Raw genomic sequence first — 20400 nt, forward strand, 5'->3', positions numbered from 1 at the left:
CCGGTCCCGCGCGGCGCATGCGCAGAGAGCGCGCCGGGGATTGGGGGTGGGAGGGGGGAACCCGCCCCGCTGCTCGTCTCTGTGAGGCCTCGTCTGGAGTCCTGCGACCAGCGCTGGAATCCCAAACATAAGGAGGAGATGGAGCTGTTGGAACGGGTCCAGAGGAGGCCACAAGGGTGATCGGAGGGCTGGAGCATCTCTGCTGCGGGGACAGGCTGAGAGAGTCGGGGTTGTTCAGCCTGGAGAAGAGAAGGCTCCAAGCAGGCCTTACAGCAACCTGCCAGTCCCTGAAGGGGCTACAAGAAGGCTGGGGAGGGGCTGTTCACAAAGGCCTGGAGGGCCAGGGCAAGGGGCAATGGGGATAAACTGGCGAGGGGAAGACTTAGACTGGACATAAGGAGGAATTTCTTCACACTGAGAGTGTGGCTGCCCCATCCCTGGAGGGGTTCAAGGCCAGGCTGGATGGGGCTTGGAGCCCCTGATCCAGTGGGAGGTGACCCTGCCCATGGCAGGAGGATTGGAAGTTGATGATCTTTAAGGTCCCTTCCAACCCAAACCATTCTATTTCTGTGATTATATGAAAAGAACACCTGTTTGTTCAAGTTGCTTTCAGTAATGTGGTTTCCTGTCACATCTCACTGTTTTGTGCCGATTTGAGATGTGTTCATAAAGATGATCAAGCAGATTCTTTTTGGTCAAAATAAACTTCCCTGTACAATTTAGGAACAAAATTGATTTTTGTCAAAGCTCTGCAAGATTAAAAAACAGTGCACTTTACACTAGGAAAAAAAATAATATGAAGAAGAGCCTGTGTCCTTACTTTAAAAGGAAAACACCTTCACAGTTTCTCTGACAAAGAATCACCTCCAACTCCCCAAAGTGCAGTGCATTTCACGAAGAACAGAGGGGCATCTCGTCAGTCATGAAACACTTTATTTTTATTAGAGGCAACCATCTGGAAAAATAATTTGTACAAACTTATCAAGCCCCATTGGAAAATACCTTCTGTCGCTCACACAACTATAAGAAACTTGAAGTGTCCACAAACTCTCAGAAGTTCCCTTCAACAAATTCAGCCCTTTGAAACTGGGGTCCCTTCCCTGTACACCAGACTTAGCAACAATTATTCTCTATCAGATTTACCTTTCCACATCTCAATTGATACATACAGGCGTATAATCCCCTTCACCATTTTTGTTTCCTCTTTGTACCCATTCTTTTGAATTTATCTTCACAGAAATGATTGGAACTCTATGGCACTGCAGGTATTAGTTGCTCCATGCTTACATAACAGTGTTGATCTCCCAGAAATGCTTTTCTTTATTCATATCAGGATAGTGTCCTTCTTTCCCACAACTGTACCAGGCTGTTAGTTTAATCAGCCTGGTTGCTCATTCCCAAACAGTGACTTCCCAGCTTGGAATAAAGCCATCTGTACTCACTGGGATTCAGTCACAGGTGTTCCCTTGTCTGACTTTACTGCAACTACAAATAAAAGTTAAATACTTTTGCAGGTCTGGCCTTAAATGCATGCCTCTATTGCTGAGTTTTAATCCACTATTGGAGAACCACGTTCCGGATCACAGAACAGCTGTGGGACCTCTGGAAGTCACCTGGCCCCAACCCCTGTTTGAGCTGAGCCACCCAGAGCTGGTTGCCCACGACCACGTCCAGGTGGGGTTTGAGTCATCTCCACAGGGGGAGAGGCCACCACCTCTCTGGGCAACTGCTTCCAACCCACCTGCTGTGTGACCAAAAAGCCTCTGAGAGATATTATCTGTATTGATAAAGAAAAGCATACCTCTGAGAGCAGGACAAAAGCAGCGGTGGGTTTGTGTTCACATTCTCTAAACTAAGCTACAGCTTTTCTCTGCTGTTTTGTGGACTGAAATGTATCATCAGTTAGCACCAGCCCTTTGGCCGCTGGGTCTACTTGCTGCTCTCGATACCACCAAGCATTTTACAGCCAGCAATGTCCACAGTTTTTTAGCACCGAACAGCTCTGCAAAACAGGCAGATATTTGCCTAGATTTGACTATAAATTGGAAGAAGCATCTGTCTGTCTTCACTGTAGCAGGTAACAACTCCTGTTTCACACACACGGTGCTTACATGTGGTCTTTTAGATGCACAGTAAAGCTCTTTAACAAAATACACATTACAGTTCAAGGTCATCAGCATAACTAAGCATCAACTGGTTAAATGAACAGAAGAGTTCTTTGAGAAGTGTGATATTGTCTACTTTAAGAAAGAAATGGCACGGCAACTGTCAGCCTGAGAAAAGATAAGGCCCTTCATATCAGATTATCATTAGACACTTACCTAAAATTAAAGATTAATTCAAGGATTCTCACCATCATAAAATACCTGCTTAAGGCCTTTCTGTCTGTCTGCTTAAAGAATTATCAAAAGCACAGGCAAGAAAAATAACAAATAAAGATTTCATATATACACATAGAGAAAATATTTTTGTATCCCAACTACCCAGTGACAACACGAATTTCTTCTAATTTTGTGAGACTATTTTTCTCCCTGTTGCCTTGCAAGAGCATCTGGGAGCAGGGAATGTAACTTTTAGCAGGAGGGAGGTAGCATTAAGCCTCCAAAGACGCTGGCAATTTTTAAAAGGGAAGATACTACTATACAATATAATGTGCACTCTCTTTCCTTTAACGTTCCTTTAGTTATAAAAGTTATTTTAAATCAATTTTTACAAGAATGTAAGAGGCAGAGAACAACTTATCAATACTGGCCAAATCATAACTGACCTCATGGCATTAAGAAGTTACTTGGGGAGGAAAAAGTGCCTCCAGGATCTTCTGTAGCACAGCCTGTGCTAGGACCGAAGCTCTCAGAAGAACCTGGAGCAAAGCAGTACCCTGAGTTTCACCCTCTGGATGCTTCCATCACCATCCACCCTCTGGGGACAGCAAGGGGAATGAAAAACTGATGTGCAAATTCAGCACATGCAAACCTCCGTGCCTGCAATTCCCAATATGTTATGTTTATGTTCCAAGCTGATGTTGCCGCTTATGCTTTTCCAGCAGTTTTTTGGTAGGCAGCGTCACATTACACCTCCCACACTTGTACTTTCTTGTGTGTGTTTTCACGTGCTTTTGGAAAGCGCGTTTATCTACCGTGGAAAACCTACACCTCCTGCAGCGCAGCCTCAAGTGAATCTGCAAGTGGCGCTTGAGGTGGCTCGACGAGCGGAAGGCGGCCGCGCACTGGCTGCACTTGAACGGCTTCTCCCCGGTGTGAATTCGCAGGTGCAGCTTCAAGTTCCCGTTGTGGGCTGTGGAATAGCCGCACTCTTCACACGTGTACATTTTGACAGGCAGATGTTGCTCGTCGTAGAGACAGCAAACAGACGAGCTTACCTCACCGGCGTGGGACGCCAGGTGCCGTTTCAAGGACAGCCATTTGTTTGTGGAATAGTCACAGTTCCCGCACTTGAGATGCTCCATATTAAAATGTGTGATTCTGTGTCTTTTCAGGTGACTGGAAGTACGAAACTTCCTCTGGCAGACGCTGCAGCTGTAAGGTTTCTCCCCTGTGTGAGTTCTTACATGGAGCTTAAGGTTGCTTAGAAGGCCAGTAGTGTACTCACACTCCACACACTGATAGAAGTGCGGCCGGCTTTGTGCTAGCAAATTGTTTTCTTTGCCCCTCCAGACACATGTCTGCACTCCACAGACTTCCGAACCAAGTAAGGAATGGCTGCTGTTTGAACCTTTCAAGGAACCTACATCTCCTACTGGACACTCGCCCACACACCGCTCGTGGCACAACTCCAAACGGCCGTCTACACAGAGGCAATGGCCAGTCTCATGTTCATTCTTTACGTGAATAAGGTTGTGCTTCTGCAAATCTTTTGATGTCATAAACTTCTTATTGCATTCTTTGCAAATAAACTGTCTTTTATAGACATGGACTTTTAGGTGTACCTTAAAGTTGCTGTGAACAGCGGTAGCATAACTGCAGTGTTGGCACTTGTATGTTTTCAATGCAGACAAACTGGAAGGCCACTCATCCTTTAAGTTCTCCACAACTTTATGATATTCATGATCACCTTGTGCTTGTGAACAAGAGGCACTGGAGTGGAAGACAGGTTCCTCTTTGAAAATGACAGTGTCCATTTTGCAGGAATCCAGAGCAACTTCTGATCTATTCCCGGTAACAGGTAAGCTGTTGCTCCCATGGCTATTTTCAGGGAATTTCTTTACAGAGCATATTTTCTTATCCTCCAAATCACCTGTCCATTCAAAGTCTACTTCTGCAGCCAGCATCGCCCCCCTGAGACAACCATTCTCTTTACTAGACAGAGACAGAGAAACCTGGTCCTGGGAACCACCGCCAACTTTGCCTATTCTGCTTTTATGACATTCATCACTCTGATCCGTGTAACCGTTAGCAGCGGCCTCGATCTCTGCGTGAAACTTCTTATGGAAGCTGAGATGTTCTCTAGCGTAAAACACCACATCACACTCGCCACACGTGTAACACTTTAAAGGTCTTTCAGTTTTCTTTCTTCTAGTTACAACGTCGTGCTGCTGCCCTGGGCTCCTTTCTTTGCCTGCGTGTGAGCTCCTGTGCCTCTCCAGCGCAGCGCTGCTCGCGAATGCCGCCGCGCAGACCCGGCAGGAGTACGGCTTGGCCCCTGTGTGCACGTAGCTGTGCCTCACCATGCTGGCAAAATACAGCGATAAAAAGGTGCAAAACCTGCACTGGTACAGCTTATAACCAGCATGCCAATACATGTGCTTTAACAGATAGGTTAAGCTAACGCAGGAGTAATCACACTGAGGACACAAGTAAGGGGGCCTTTCTTTATGTCTCTTCACATGGCGAATAAAAATCCTAGGATTTGATGAAGCAAAGAAACAAATTCTGCAAGAAAAACTGACCGGCACACCCAGAGGTGCAAAGTCCCTTTTGATTTTGATGAAAAATTCCTCATATTTACTTTCTTTTTTCTTGGCCTGGGATTTTCTTTCTTCAGCTCTCGTCTGCCTAACTTTTCTCGCATTCATTCTATTTTTTCTTGCCTTTTGCAATCTACACATTTTCTTATGAAACCTAAGGTGATTCTTCAGGTTGACAGGGAAGAAAAAGGCTCTTTTACAAAAGCAGCACTTATGTATTTTCTTATCTTTATGAGCCGAATAAACATGTTTCTTTAGGTATGCACTGCATTTATACACAGAACTACAAAACCTGCACTTCAGATTGAATCTTTCATCATTATGTACAGAACAAGAGGCTTCAGAAACAGGTTTGATGGTCACACTGTTACTTAGATGAGCTAAACCTTCTTGTTTTGGCAACTCTTTTGGGTTTGCATGAGGACAAACATCTTTTCGTTGCCGATATCTTCTTTTAGGAAATGGCGTTAGTAACACATGAATATGATCTCCAGTGGCATTTGATTGAGCAGAAGTTGAAGCGTTCGTCTCCAGTTTCTCTACATCTGTTAGCAAACCTTCTGAAGTAGAGTTCTCTTCTGGGGAACATCCGTTAAGGAAGGGAGCAGAACAGTTATAGGTAGATTTTGATTCTTCTTTCAAGCCATGTTCCAAAACAGAACTAAGAGTTTCATCTTCAAACTTGCTTCTCTTGCTTTTCCTGTTATTAGTTTCATAATTTCTAGTGCTTGAAGAACTGGGATCTACAAGGAGATAAAAAGTCACATGCATGACTTTTCATGCTATCACAAATGTTCATGATTAATTGGTAGTAACAATCCCAAGTTGTCTAATGACTTGCTGGCTCTTACTCCTTTGATTCCTTAATATTTCCCCATCTCCACTTCTTTCCTACTGTCTTTCTCCATGCTTGACCCCCTCCCAACATTTAAATAATGTTTAAGAGAAGACATGCTAGTTATGAGCCTCCTTCTTTCCACATGCTCTTTTCACTCAAAGCTCTGAGTTTCACAGGACAACCCTGCATCCCCTATGGTTTTCAGTGAAACACACCAGAATTCCTACGAAAGTACTGTCGTCAAACTTTGCCAGGGCTCTATTCTCACAAGTGTGATGCTCCTTCTGCTGTCTTCTGTCTGTTAGAAGGGTAAGTACTCTCAGCACTTCTCTATGCCTTTCTTTCCAAAAGACTTCCATCCGCTATAAGGAACGGTGGAGTTTAAACCTAAATTACCCCTCTCCCAGTCTCTGCTTAAATAGATGAAAGTAACAGCCTGTTGGTTTTCTCTCCCTAATATCTCTAATTTGGATAATAAACCCTTTAACCCCATTTTTTGTTCTCAAATCCTTATCTTTCATTAAAGTCCTCCTCTTTGCACACTGCAGTGGAATGAACTACTACCAGTTTATTGCGTTTGTTATTTTTCACAGGAGTCTGTGAAAGAACTAAGCCTACTCCAGCCAATTCTCTCTTTCTGCTCCACACAATACTGATTTATATCAAAATCCTTACTCTAAAATAAGTGGATTTGTCATTCTTCCTATAAACTTTCCTATTTCAATGAGATTTACCAGATCTCTTAAAATCTTGCACTAGTCTTATTATGCAATTACCTTCCATTTCAACAACTGTCTCCAGCTCCTTATGGATTTCTGGCTGTTTCTCTGCACTGTCATCAGGAAGAACACTTGCAACACTGACGAGTTCCTCTTCGCGTCTGGATATCGCTGATGATGCCGACTGCACGCTTGTCTCAACAGTCTCATCTCTACTCTCATTGCCAGCGGAGGAGAGGAGAGGAGGAATCACCTGAAACCCACCATCGCCATCACATTCTTTTCCATCACTGGTTCCGTTTACCTCTGCAAGCTCTGTTTCACAAGACAATGCAGGCAACACGTCATTCTGACTGTATTTATCCGTGCCTGCGTCACACCCATCACTTAACACTGATTTTGATTTGTCACACACGCTCTCAGCAACCCATTTTTCTTCAGAGAATTTACTACTACTATCCTTATTTGAAGCAGTCTTGTTTTCTTCCCAAGCAGTCTTGTTTTCCTCCCAAACGCTTGAACTGTTATTGCCATCTGCAGGTGCCACATCGTTTTTTGGGAAGCCGCTGCTGTTGAAGCCAGCCTCCTTCTCCTCCTCAGTCAAAGTGGGAACCGATGCCTCTTGCTCCTCAGCATCATCTGGGACGAAGTCATCATCGCTCAGCACAAGAACAGTGATGGGGAGAACAATTTCAAACACATCTGACTCTGAGGACACAGAAAGAAAATATCAGAAACAGCGTGGCCAGCAGGGTAAGGGAGGGGATTCTGCCGCTCTGCCCTGCCCTAGCGAGACCCCACCTGGAGCCCTGTGTCCAGTTAGAATCATAGAATCACCAGATTGGAAGAGACCCACAGGATCATCGAGTCCAACCATTTCTGTCAAACACTAAACCACGTCCCTCAGCACCTCGTCCACCCGTGCCTTAAACCCCTCCAGGGAAGGTGACTCAACCCCCTCCCTGGGCAGCCTCTGCCAGGGACCAATGACCTTTTCTGTGAAAAATTATTTCCTAATGTTCAGCCTAAACCTCCCCTGGTGGAGCTTGAGGCCATTCCCTCTCATCCTGTCCCCTGTCCCTTGGGAGAAGAGGCATGAGAAGGACATGGAGCTGTTAGAATGGCTCCAGAGGGGGGCATGGAGATGATCCAAGGACTGGAGCACCTCCCATCTGAGGCCAGGCTGAGGATGTTGGGGATGCTCAGCCTGGAGAAGAGAAGGCTCTGGGGAGACCTTAGAGCAGCTCCCAGTACCTGAAGGGGCTCCAGGAAAGCTGGGGAGTGACTTTTCCCAAGAGCATGGAGTGATAGCATGAGGGGGAATGGCTTTAAATTGGAAGGGGAAGATATAGATTAGACATCAAGAAGAAATTCTTCACGCTGAGGGTGGGGAGGCCCTGGCCCAGGTTGCCCAGGGAAGCTGTGGCTGCCCCATCCCTGGAGGGGTTCAAGGCCAGGTTGGATGGGGCTGGGAGCCCCTGATCCATGGGAGGTGTCCCTGCCCATGGCAGGGGTGGCACTGTGCGGGCTTTGGGGTCCCTTCCAGCCCGACCCACTGCAGGGTTCCCGCTCACACGGCGCCTGCAGCCCCCGCCCCCCCCGCGCTCAAGCCCCGCCCCCCCCGCCTCGGCGCGCGCGGAACGGCAGCTCAAGGCCCGCCCACCCTCTCGCGCCGAGGCGTTCTCGCCACCCCCCCCCCACCCCCCCCGGGTCTCGGGGCCGCGCCGGGGTCCCTCCCGGGCCGACCTACCGCTGTGTGCCGCGGGCCCCGCGCCGCCCCGCCGCGCCGCCATCTCCCGCCGGGGGCGCCCCCCTCACCGCGCGGCCCCGCCCCCCGCAGCCCGCCGCGCACGCGCCTGACGCACGGGGGCGGGGCCGCCGCTTCCGGGTTGGGACGGAGGGGGCGTGGCCTCAGGCCGGAGGGGGCGTGGCCTGAGGGGCGCGCGCGAACCCGCCCCCCCCCCCCCACGTACCAATGAGCCTCTAGCTCTGGGTGATTGACCAGCTAAGCCAATTAAAACTTTCCTATATTTCTTAATTAGGTGACAGAAGAGATAAAAGATAGAAGATAAAGAGGTAAAAGATCCCATAAAAATATAAAATATAAAAGGTAATGGTAAAAGTTAAAACATAATGATAAAAGATAAAAGACAAAAGATAAAGATAAAACAGAAAATTAAACTGAAACACTTTTGAACCCACCAAGACAATCTTTTAGAACTGGCATACATTAATCAAGTAAAATTTACGTATTTCAAGAGAAGCTAATTGTTTTCTCATACAAATAACATGATGAACTATTAATGAAGCTTCTCAAAAAATGCCCCCAAGTCCTTTTCACTCCCAGATTATGGATCTTCAGTGATAGGTTCTTTCTGTGGATCATCCCTTCCAGCCCAAACCATTCCAAGATTCCATGATTCTTCTTACTGCTGCTCATTAAAAAATCACTCTACCCTTTCAAAGGTTAAGTAGAGTTTCCAGGTGCTTTCTGAGTGTAAAACTCCTATTGAGCTTACCAGAAAATCCAAACTGGGCTGAATTTTCAGAAATACATACTGATGTCTTATCTCTATTTCTTCATTTAATTTTTTCAGAATAGCAATGCAGCTCTTAGAATCATAGAATCACCAGGTTGGAAGAGACCCACTGGATCATCGAGTCCAACCATTCCTATCAAACACTAAACCGTGTCCCTCAGCACCTCGTCCACCCGAGGTGCCGCAGAGGGAGCTGCGTTCCGTACTAGATGATGTGAGTCCATACAGCTCAGAGAAGTCTGTTAAGTTCACAAAGTGCACTGAGATTTCAAAATAGAGCTATTATGGAAATAGCCCTTGTTATTCTTGTTTATTAGCTGCTGACAATCATGAATATTTTAAGGATAAGTGCCAAGTTAGAAGCTGTGATTCTGAATAGAGGTTTTCAAAAACACAAGGATTCTATTAAGTTGTGGGTAATTTTGTGAGGAGCTTTATGCGTGTGTGTTTGGACTGTCATCTGAGAAAGATCTGGTGGAACGGGATCAGATGGACACAACAAAGACTGGCAGCCGTTCTTACGTGTCCCACGATGGAGCCAGTTTGTGGCTGGCCTTGTGCTAAAGAAGCTGTACCCTCATCTTTGCAGGGCGTGAATGAATTTACCTGAGCTGTCGGAAACTCACCATTTCCATTTCACGGCAAATGTCAAAGTTTCACAGCAGATTTTCATTCTCAATGTGAACAAACCCACAAGTATAAAAGCTTTCCGGCCCACCTGGAGTCCTGTGTCCGGTTCTGGAATCCCCAACAAAAGAACAATATGGAACTGTTAGAAAAGGTCCAGAGGAGGCCACAAAGATGATCAGAGGGCTGGAGAACCTCTGCTATGAGGACAGGCTGAGCAAGATGGGCTTGTTCAGCCTGGAGAAGAGAAGGCTCTGAGGAGACCTTAGAGCAGCTTCCAGCACTGAGAGGGGCTCCAGGAAAGCTGGGGAGGGGCTTCTTACAAGGGCCTGGAGTGACGGGATGAGGTGGAATGGTTTTAAATTGGAAGGGGAAGGTTTAGATTGGACGTTAGGAAGAAATGCTTCATGCTGAGGGTGGGGAGGCCCTGGCCCAGGTTGCCCAGGGAAGCTGTGGCTGCCCCATCCCAGGAGGGGTTCAAGGCCAGGCTGGATGGGGCTTGGAGCCCCTGGTCCAGTGGGAGGTGTCCCTGCCCATGGCAGGGGTGGAACTGGGTGGGCTTTGAGGTCCCTTCCAACCCAAACCTACATCTCAGTAGCAGGCCTGGTAGACTAAACGAACTACCTCTGGTAATGAGGGAACTGAAAGTACCTTTGATAAGATTCAAAGTAGACAAAACTTTTGGGATAAAACTACATTCTTCCTCTCTGCCAGACAAGCAGAGGTGTTGCCTACACGAGGGAGAACCGATAAGAGGAAATATATCACTGAATTGTGTTGCTGAAGCCTGAAACTTCGTTCGTCAGCAATAAGCTACACAAAAGGACACGGTAGCTTTTGGGACGAATGAAGATTGTGGCGAGAAAATACAAGGGCTTAAGGGTTTGTCTTATTTTTTGTGGCCTTGTGGGTGCTTTCGCAATACTTATACTTTTACTCACGCCACTGCTCCAATGTTCCCTTTCAGTTTCTGGGAAAGATTACTCTTTTCAGCCTGGAGAACACCTCAGAGAACATGCAATTGCCTTACTAGTGGAGCCTCACAGGTACCAACAACTGCCTGCAACACCGAAGTGGCAAACCTTGGTTCCCCTGTTGTCCAGGCCAGTGTGACAGTCAAACTGGGATCATTCAAATGATAATAACGTTGTTGTCCAGTCATGTTGCTACAGGAAGAAACCGGTAATTTAAAACCTTTGAGAAAATAATATGAATGTTGGATGGCTAAATAGTTTTTCATTTTGAATAGCAGGTGGGATTCATAGAATCACAGAATCATAATATCATACAATCATTTGGTTGGAAAGACCTTTGAGATCAGCGAGTCCAATCATACCTGCCCACTACTAAACCAGATCCCTGAGCACCTCATCTGCACGGATTTTAAACACCTCCAGGGATGGGGATGCCACCACCTCCCTGGGCAGCCCCTGCCAGGGCCTGAGAACCCTTTCCATGAAGATGTTTTTCCTGATGTCCAATCTGAACCTGCCCTGGTGCAAATTGAGGCCATTTCCTCCCATCCCATCACCTGTCACTTGGGAGAAGAGACCAACACCCGCCTCACCACAACCTCCTTTCAGGCAGGTGTAGACAGGGATGAGGTCTCCCCTCAGCCTCCTTTTCTCCAGGCTAAACACCCCCAGGTCCCTCAGACACTCCTCATAACCCCTGTTCTCCAGTCCCTTCTCCAGCTCCGTTCCCTTCTCTGGACGTACTGCAGCCCCTCAACATCCTTGGAGTGAGGGGCCCAAAACTGAATCCAGAATTCGAGGTGCAGCCTCACCAGTGCTGAGTCCAGGGGCACAATCCCTCCCCTGCTGCTGCTGGCCACGCCGTGTCTGATCCAAGCCAAGATGCCGTTGGCCTTCTTGGCCACCTGGGCCACTGCTGGCTCACGTTCAGCTGCTGTCAACCAACACCCCAGGTCCTTCTCTGCCTTTTGTGTGGTCTAAGGAATTTCAGATTTTCGTTGTAATGGAAACCAGGAGAATGCAAGCTAGAATTTAAAGCCTTAACTCCAAATTGGAGACACTTAGGTTCCAGGTCATCCTTTCCTCTAGGTTTCTTGTGTTGCCTAGAATAAGTTTGTTAGACCAGGTTCAACTCAACCAAATGTAGCCACCTCAAACCAACCATCTTGAGGGAGACACTGCTCTGGGCTCCATGTAGTGCCCTCTTCCCAGTGGCAACTGATCTCCTTCAGATAAGGTGCACCAAGAGAGCCTGTCTCACCGTTGGCTCTACAAGTCTGGATAACCAGTTTAAACTACATCTGAAACTTACAAAGTATTTTATTTAGCTGAAATAAACTTTGTTCTGAAGTTAAGTTTGTAAAATCCATTTCAGTACATGTCACAGACAGATTCTAATCTGTTCAGTTGCAAGCCAGTAAGGTTTTTTTTCTAAAGTTAGGGTTATAAAATCCATTTAAATACATGTCACAGACAAATATTTTAATATATTCAGCTACAGAAGAAAATAGATCAATATTATGTTGTCAACTCCATGCATTAAAGTGGTCACAAGTCAGCATCACAGAAACAATTAGTGAAAAAAGCATCATAATTATGGTTCTTTATTTACCTCGTGGTTTTTGTTTGTGTTCATGCTATCAGAGTTTTTCTAAATAACCATAATAAATAAAAATGGCTTAAAATTCATCCTTCTGAATGAAAATAGAGTCTCTCCTAATGGTGAAATGGAGCTAACAAACAAACAAAAAGCCACATTTGCAACACAGACTGAATAGCAAATGCTCTTGGGGAAGGATTCTCCAAGTGACAGGCATCGCTACTTCCAGATAAACCAAAGTGTGCCATGGGGACCTTTGCCCCAAACAAGAAGCCACCTTTTATAGAACCATAGAATCACTTGGCTGGAGAAGACCTTTGAGATCACTGATTCCAACTGTCCCTGTCCACCACTAAACCAGGTCTCTGAGCACCTCGTCTACCTGCCTTTTAAACCCCTCCAGGGATGGGGACTCCACACCTCCCTGGGCAGCCTCTGCCAGGGCCTGAGATCCCTTTTGGTGAAGCGACTTTTCCTGATGTCCAACCTGAACCTGCCCTGGTGTAACTTGGGGCCATTTCCTCTCATCCCATCACCTGTCACCTGGGAGAAGAGACCAGCACCCACCTTGCTACAACCTCCTTTCAGGCAGTTGTAGGCAGGGATGAGGTCTCCCCTCAGCCTCCTTTTCTCCAGGCTAAACAACCCCAGGTCCCTCAGCTGCTCCTCATAACCCTTGTTCTCCAGCCCCCTCCCCAGCTCCATTTTGCCCCCAAGCTCTGTGTTTATGTGAGTAAAACAAGGCATCAGCTGTGCTCCGAGGGGCAGGGCAGCTGGTGGAGCTCAGTGCGGATCTACACACCCCAATCCTCTTCCATCCCAGCATGGGAGCAGAACAGCCCACCAGGAATGGTCCCAGGCACATGGGTGTCCTTTAACTCATGTCCAGACATTGTCCAAGAGAAAGCTGGTTTGCCCAAGCCAGAATTCCACCAAAAAGCGTGCCAGCAATTTAAAGGATATAAAGAAGCAGAAAGCTTGATGTACACCCATAGTTTAATTTGGGGGCATTAAGGCACAGCAAGTTTTAATCACTTGCCAAGGAGCAGACACGAAGGCCTTGGCAAAGTGAGGAGCTGAGCCCAGCACTCCCCAGGGCCCTCACCACCAGCCTGTTGTTTGGGTTTTTTTCCCTGGGGCTGGCTCATCTCTGGTTTTTGGGCGTAATTGAGTGCAGAAGGCAGTCACAGTGGCTCTTGCTGGGTTTAAGCAGGATCGGTGACAGAATAGTCTTAAAAGTGAGGTGATATCTTTTCCAGTGCACAGCAGATGACTTGGGCAGCAGAGGATTTTTTTCATACCTACCCGCAGAGGCAGAAGGCTGCAGTCATCATAGAATCTTAGAATGGTTTGAGTGGGAACAGACCTTAAAGCCCATCCAGTCCCACCCCTGCCATGGGCAGGGACACCTCCCACTGGATCAGGGGCTCCAAGCCCCATCCAACCTGGCCTGGAACCCCTCCAGGGATGGGGCAGCCACAGCTTCCCTGGGCATCCAGGGCCTCCCCACTCTCATAGTGAAGAAATTCCACCTTATGTCTAGTCTAAATCTGCCCCTCTCCGGTTTATACCCTTGCCTCTAATCCTATTGCTAAAAGCCTTTGTAAACAGTCCCTCCCCAGCTTTCTTGTAGCCCTTTCAGGTACTGGATGTGAAGCTTTCCTGAGGTCTTTGGTTTTCTTAATGAGTTTTAACTGTAGAGTTGCCCTTGGAATGCAAGGAGAGGGGTAACTCAGTGTTAGCAGAGCTGAGCACTGTCTGAACAGGGAGCAAACATGGAAATTTCTCTGTGCCAATACAGGGAATGTCCACTCACTGGATCACAGCAGAGGGGCAGGATCCCCTCCCTCCCTGCTGCCCGCGCTGCTTTGGACGCAGCCCAGGACACGGGTGGTTTCTGGGCTGCGAGCACACATTGCCGGCTCATGTTGAGCTTCTCATCGCCCAGCACCCCAAGTGCTTCTCTGCAGGGCTGCTCTCAGTCACGTTGTTCCCCAGTACAATCCAGGGAAATTACCTTAGCAGGGGGTGGACGGATTAGTAGTTGCTGTGCAGATAGTTGTGGTGAATGCTGTCCTTGACGGGGTCATTTTAAAAGTACTGTTGATGCCACCAAAGCTTATTGCAGAACAGGAGTTTTGTCTTCTCTGTTCTACCTAGTAAGAGATTTGTTATTACCAAGTGTCTGTTGTACCTTTTTCCCCCTAATCTTTATGTCTTCTTTCTCCATTAAACATCGTGTTCCAGACTGAATGAGAAAACCTCTTCAGTTCCATGGAAGAGAAGCATCTCCATCTATTTCCACTCCTATTCCCCACTATGTTTTCACAGGATTCAGTCTCTCTGCTATTTTTCTCTGCTATGCCTCTCTAAATAACAAGTTGTAATCCTGGCATTTCTGAATTCCCAGTCTGGGTCCATTTAGACATTAAGAGCAAAATTAGCCAAATCCTAATATGAATGAAAATTAGCCGCCTCCTTAAAACCATTGTTGTTGTGTCACAATGGTGCTGCGAGGCACAAGCCAATAACGGCACGGGCATTGTTACCAGAGCCTGAGCAGAAAGAGAAGGAGAGCAGCCAAGGCCTGGAAAATGAGCAATCTCGGTGGATAAATCAGAGGCAGAAAGAGGAAGGAGGTGGCTTGCTGAGTGTCACGCAGTAGGCGAGAGCAGGGCCAGAGCAGCACCGTGGAGTTCATCTGGAGGGCCTCGTGACTGCACCCCTGCACCCCGCTCCGCTGTCTGCGCTGGATAGACGGCCACGCTTGCTTTGCTATCACACCTCTGGTCTACCGTGTTCCTGCCTTTGTGGAGAGGCTGGAAGAGATGAGGTGGGTGCATCTTGGAGCTTCAGCCCTGCAGACAGTGTTCGTACACCTGGACAGTGTCCAGAGACTCCGTGGTGTCAACACAACTAGGTTACACCACTCGGGTACAGAATATCAGTGTATGCTTCAGCTCTGGCCCCAAAGGCAGTAAAAATACCTTGGTCTCATCTCCCACTCCAGTGACCCTCCTTCTGACTACCTTTAAATAAATTTAACAAGCTCCCCTCAAAGCAAATTCCCCTTTCCCTCCTCTGGTGAAGTGCACAACACCCACACAAGCAAGAGTGTGGCCAGTGGACTGTCCCAGCGGCAGCACTGGGGGGTTTTACTGTCCTGATGCACACGTTGAAAAGACCCTCTGGTGTTTGCCATTCCATATGATCCTGTCTGCCCAACACCCCCCTTCCAGTTTAACGCCGTTCCCCCTTGTCCTATCACTCCAGCCCCTTGGAAAAAGTTCCTGCCCAGCTTTCCTGTGGGCCCAAATTTAGACTTTGTGAATGACCCCTTAGGCAATACCGTGCGAGTCAGTGCAGACATCCAGAAGAAAACAATTTATAAATGACTGAGCTTGAGGTTGCAAATACCAGCTTAAACAAGATTTGGTTGTTGAGAACATACAATCTCATGAGCAGACTCTGAGACTTCAACTTAAATGCTGATTCTAGTTTTTATAAATGGAGGTGAAAGCTAGAAGCTAAGCTGCAGGTCTCAGCGCAAAGATGAGCTTCCAAAACAAAGACTGCAGGAATACCTAACAGCTAAATGGAAGGGAGTGGTAGGCATTCCTGGAGAATACAATGAAGTCGTCTCCTGCAGCGAGTGTGAAAAAGGTGAGATTTGTTAATGAAAAAGCGAGAGCGTGCATGATGGCAGACTTGTTTTGAAGCAAGGAGAAGGCATCCAAATGAGACTGTCCAAACAGACTGTTTGTAGTTCTCTGCTCAGCTTGAAATCTCAGAGTCTTCACAGAAGAGAAGATCTGGACAGAGCAGCCAGAGATAAACAGGAATAGCAAAGTCACGGTCCTCTTCTAAATGATATATGGCTGGTTTTGATGGACATGAATTCTGTGCAGAAATGAACATAGATTCATAGTCGTCTCTGGATGTAGAAGGCCACAAAGTTGGTGCAGGGTCTAGAGGGGAAACTGTATGAGGAACAGCTGTAGTCCCTGGGTCTGTTCAGCCTGGAGGAGACCTCATCCCAGGTCACTGCTTCCTCACATGAGGAGGAGCAAGCACTGAGCTCTTCTCTCTGGTGACCAAGGGCAGGACCCGAGGGGATGGCAGGAAGATGCACCAGGGGAGGGTTAGGTTGGAAATTAGGAGAAGGTTCTTCCCCCAGAGGGTGGTGGAGCCCTGGAACAGCTCCCAGGGAAGCAGTCACGGTGCTGAGCCTGACAATATTCCAGAAGCCTTTGGCCAACGCCCTCAGCCCCACGGTGTGAATGTTGGGGTGTCCTGTGCAGGGACAGGAGCTGGACTGGGTGAGCCTTGTGGGTCCCTTCCGGCTCAGGGCATGCTGTGACTCTGTGATATCAGGGAACATCAACAATATTGGGAAATGTTACCAAAACAAATCCAATATCCCAGCACCAACAGCTCTGAACCTTGAGACATTTTATATCTGCAAAGTGAACTACCATGTCCTGGCAGACCAGGACAATTACCTTGCTCTTATGGATTCAGAATATTCTCTTTTTTGTCCTGTGAGAAGTAAGAAGAAGGTTGTAGGACATTCTAACCTGGTAGCATCAAGCAATTAGTCAACCTATACCCTGTTTTACATCAACAATAGGAATTTGTTGTATAGAGATGTAAATATTTACGTCAAATATATCCATCTGGTACATGTTTTGTTCCAAGTTTCACATCACCTTTCAGAAGGGAGCAGGCAGCACCTTTACTCTTCTGCCCACCTAACTGAACGACTTCTTTCTTAAATTGATGGGGAATTGCACAAAACCAAGTCTAAAATATAATCCCCCCAAATTGGATCTGTCAAGACGTATAAACTTTGACTGTGCTCTGGTTGTAAACAGATAATCCAGATTGTTCTGAAGTGCAGAAAGATGACGCTGGGTAGAACTTGCTATTGTTAAGTGACACATGAATAATGCAGTGGGTTTGGGATCAGTCATCTCTTCTGGTTTTAATCATTTATTTCCTTTTCTTTCATTTCATAACTGAACGGTTGATGTAATCCTGCCCCATGTGAATGTGAAGTTCAGGGTTTCACAATAAATGAAATGCCATCTAAACCAGCATGAAAGATCCACACAGTGTAATCTAAGGTGCCCACAAAAGCTGGAAGAGGACTGGGCTCCTGATGTAGCCAGCAGGGTCCCCAGAGAGCAATTAAAGTATCAGCAAAATGCTTTAAACCTGCCTCTGGTTTCTCTTTGCTTGCCTGGAGGAATTTAATAACTTTTTTCAGCAGTGAGAGGCTGGACCATGCGACAAGTGGGAAAGCAGGAGATGTGGCCTGGGTCGGGTGACACGAGGCTCCCTGAGTTGAGCCCTCAGTCATGTTTTTGCCCAGAAAAGTGTTTCTCAGAGGTCGGCACTGGGACTGGTGCTATTTAACATCTTTGTCGGGGACATGGACGGCAGGATTGAGGGCACCCTCAGCCAGTTTGTCAGTGACACCAAGTCTGACACGCTGGAGGAAAGGGACGTCACCCATAGGGCCCTGGTCAGGCTTGAGGTGTGGGGCTGTGCAAACCTCAGCAACGTCAACAGTCAAGTGCAAGGTCCTGCACCTGGTTCAGGGCAATCCCATGGGCAGTTACAGGTGGAGAATGGACTGGGAGCAGGCCTGAAGAGAAGGGCTTGGGGTGCTGCTGGGTGAGAAGTGTGATACGAGCCAGCAACGTGCACTCACAGCCCAGAAACTAACCGTGTCCTGGGCTGCATCCCAAGAAACAAGGACAGCAGGGAGGGAGGGGATCCTGCCTTTCTGCTCTGCTCTGTGCCCAGCTCTGGGGCCAGTGGTAGGAGGGATATGGATCCATTGGAGAGAGTCCAGAGGAGGCCACAAAGAATGATCCAAGGGCAGGAGCATCTCCTGCATGAGGCCAGGCTGAGAGAGTTGGGGTTGTTCAGCCTGGAGAAGAGAAGGCTGCGGGAAGACCTTAGAGCAGCTTCCAGTGCTGAAAGGGGATGTATAAGTAAGATGGGGACCAACTTTTTAGTAGGGCCTATAGTGACAGGACGAGGGGGAATGGCTTTAAACTGAAATGGAGTAGGAAGAAATTTTTTCCTGTGAGGGTGGTGAGGCCCTGGCCCAGGCTGCCCAGGGAAGCTGTGGCTGCCCCATCCCTGGAGGGGTTCAAGGCCAGGCTGGATGGGGCTTGGAGCCCCTGATCCAGTGGGAGGTGTCCCTGCCCATGGCAGAGGGTGGAACATGATGGGATTTAAGGTCCCTTCTAACCGAAACCATTCTATGATTCTGTGATAATTATAAGCTCTATTTGAGCACTAAAAATCCTTTAAACCCATCACATTTTATCTAATGGCTGCATCTTGAGAATCTATTCTCAGCTAAATGTTTGCACCCAGAATGAGGGCAAAACCCCTGGGCAACATCTGCATGAGGGAGCAAATAGTATCGCTTTGTCTTTGAAACCAAGGATTTGGAACCCTCGGCTGCTGCGAATGGCCCTGAGAAAGTCCTCACTGACCTGTGCCCGTCAAGCCGCGCTCCGACTGCTTTGTGGATTCAGCCAGGTGAACGGTCAAATTCCAGCATCGTTGCAGTGACCTGGTGTTGTTTGATTTACCAATATTATAATTTGGTGTGCACAAAACTGTATTAATTGGAAAATGCAGCAATCTTCTACTTTTTCCTCACAAGTGTGGCTTTTGCTGACTCGAGCGGGCATTTCTGGGCTCCCCAGGGAAGCAGCCCCATCCCCAAGCCTGACAACATTCCAGAAGCCCTTGGACATCACTCTCAGCCCCACGGTGTGAATGTTGGGGTGTCCTGTGCAGGGGCAGGAGCCCGACTCGATGGTCCTTGTTGAGTCCTTTCCAACTCAGGTCAGTCTGTGATTCCGTGACCTTTCTGTTAACGGCATTTTCCTCAACCCAAGGCATCGATAAAGTGCAGAATTAAACACTCTTAGAGGAAAAACCTGTATCCAAGTCTCTGAAACCAATGGAGGGAGCCTGTTTCTCCATGGCTAAGGTTTTAGGACAAACGTGCCCCGAGAAGGCTGCGAGTGCCCCTGACCCTGTGCCTGCTGAGTTAAACTCCTCCAAGCCTTCAGTGCAGGGAACCCTGATGTATGAAATCCCAGACACTTCCAGCAGGGGCCAAGCACAGAGACATGCCACAAAGTGGAGGTGGCAGCACAGATCGGCACGGGCCACTTCTGTGTTATGGTGAAACCCAAAGATTCTGAAGTCTCTCAGACTCCTAAGGATTTCAGAATTCAGGCTGGTGCTGCTATACTGAAGTGCCTCAGTTCCACCTAGTTTGCATGTGAGGTGCCCACGTACTCTCGGGGACCTTAAAATTCTCTATGTCTGAGCAGAGTGAAATAGGCCAAGCAGAGAGTGATGCTAATGCAGCTTAGCATATCCAGGTACAGGAATTAAATAATTTAGAATAGATCAACTCTTCATGGAATCACAGAATCATAGAATCACTTGGTTTAAAGAGACCTTTGAGACCATTGAGTCCACGCACCTGTCCACTAGTAAACCAGATCCCCGAGCACCTCATCTCCCTGTATTTTAAACCCCTCCAGGGATGGGGACGCCACCACCTCCCTGGGAAGCCTCTGCCAGGGCCTGAGAAACCTTTCTGTGAAGACTTTTTTCCTGATGTCCAACCTGAACCTGCCCTGGTGCAACTTGAAGCTGTTCCTTGTCCTATCACCTGTCACTTGGGAGAAGAGACCAGCACCCACCTTGCTACAACCTCCTTTCAGGCAGTTGTAGACAGGGATGAGGTCTCCCCTCAGCCTCCTTTCCTCTAGGCTAAACAGCCCCAAGTTCCTCAGCCACTCCTTATAACCCCTGTTCTCCAGCCCCTTCCCCAACTCCATTCCCTTCTCTGGACGCGCTCCAGCCCCTCAATGTCCTTCTTGGACATAAAGGGGCCCAAAACTGAACATAGATTTCGAGATTTGGCTTCACCAGTGCTGAGTCCCCGGGCACCATCACTGCCCTGCTCCCAAAAGAACTTTACGATGATTTGAAGCTCACATATTAGAAAAAGAAGGAAAACCTGGCTGTGAGGCATTGATCTCCGTGCTTGGTAAGTAACAACACCAGAGCATCACGGCAGCGAGCTCAGAGTTCGGTTCTGCTGGGGGGCTTTGCAGCTGCGCACACCGG

General features: G+C 47.7%; 1 protein-coding gene across 1 annotated transcript; it reads right to left on the reverse strand.

Annotated features, from left to right (window-relative positions):
* Window positions 1-915: 915 nt before the first annotated feature.
* Window positions 916-8279, reverse strand: LOC138717296 (zinc finger protein 607-like). The gene is made up of 3 exons (XM_069850779.1): window positions 8232-8279; window positions 6539-7189; window positions 916-5667 (listed from the first exon to the last, which is right to left on the reverse strand). The coding sequence occupies exons 1-3, from the start codon at window positions 8272-8274 to the stop codon at window positions 3005-3007; spliced, it is 3357 nt and encodes a 1118-aa protein (XP_069706880.1). The 5' UTR covers window positions 8275-8279; the 3' UTR covers window positions 916-3004.
* Window positions 8280-20400: the final 12121 nt, after the last annotated feature.

This window comes from Phaenicophaeus curvirostris, chromosome 2 (assembly GCF_032191515.1).
Source record: "Phaenicophaeus curvirostris isolate KB17595 chromosome 2, BPBGC_Pcur_1.0, whole genome shotgun sequence".
In the NCBI taxonomy this organism is placed as follows: domain Eukaryota; kingdom Metazoa; phylum Chordata; class Aves; order Cuculiformes; family Cuculidae; genus Phaenicophaeus; species Phaenicophaeus curvirostris.

Bases quoted from the DNA above. Each gene is read 5' to 3' on its own strand.
- LOC138717296 (XM_069850779.1), bottom strand. From the start codon at position 8,274: ATGGCGGCGCGGCGGGGCGGCGCGGGGCCCGCGGCACACAGCG. The intron at 7,190-8,231 runs GTAGGTCGGCCC...CTGTGTCCTCAG, and splicing joins GGGGCCCGCGGCACACAGCG to AGTCAGATGTGTTTGAAATT. The intron at 5,668-6,538 runs GTAATTGCATAA...ATCTCCTTGTAG, and splicing joins GACAGTTGTTGAAATGGAAG to ATCCCAGTTCTTCAAGCACT.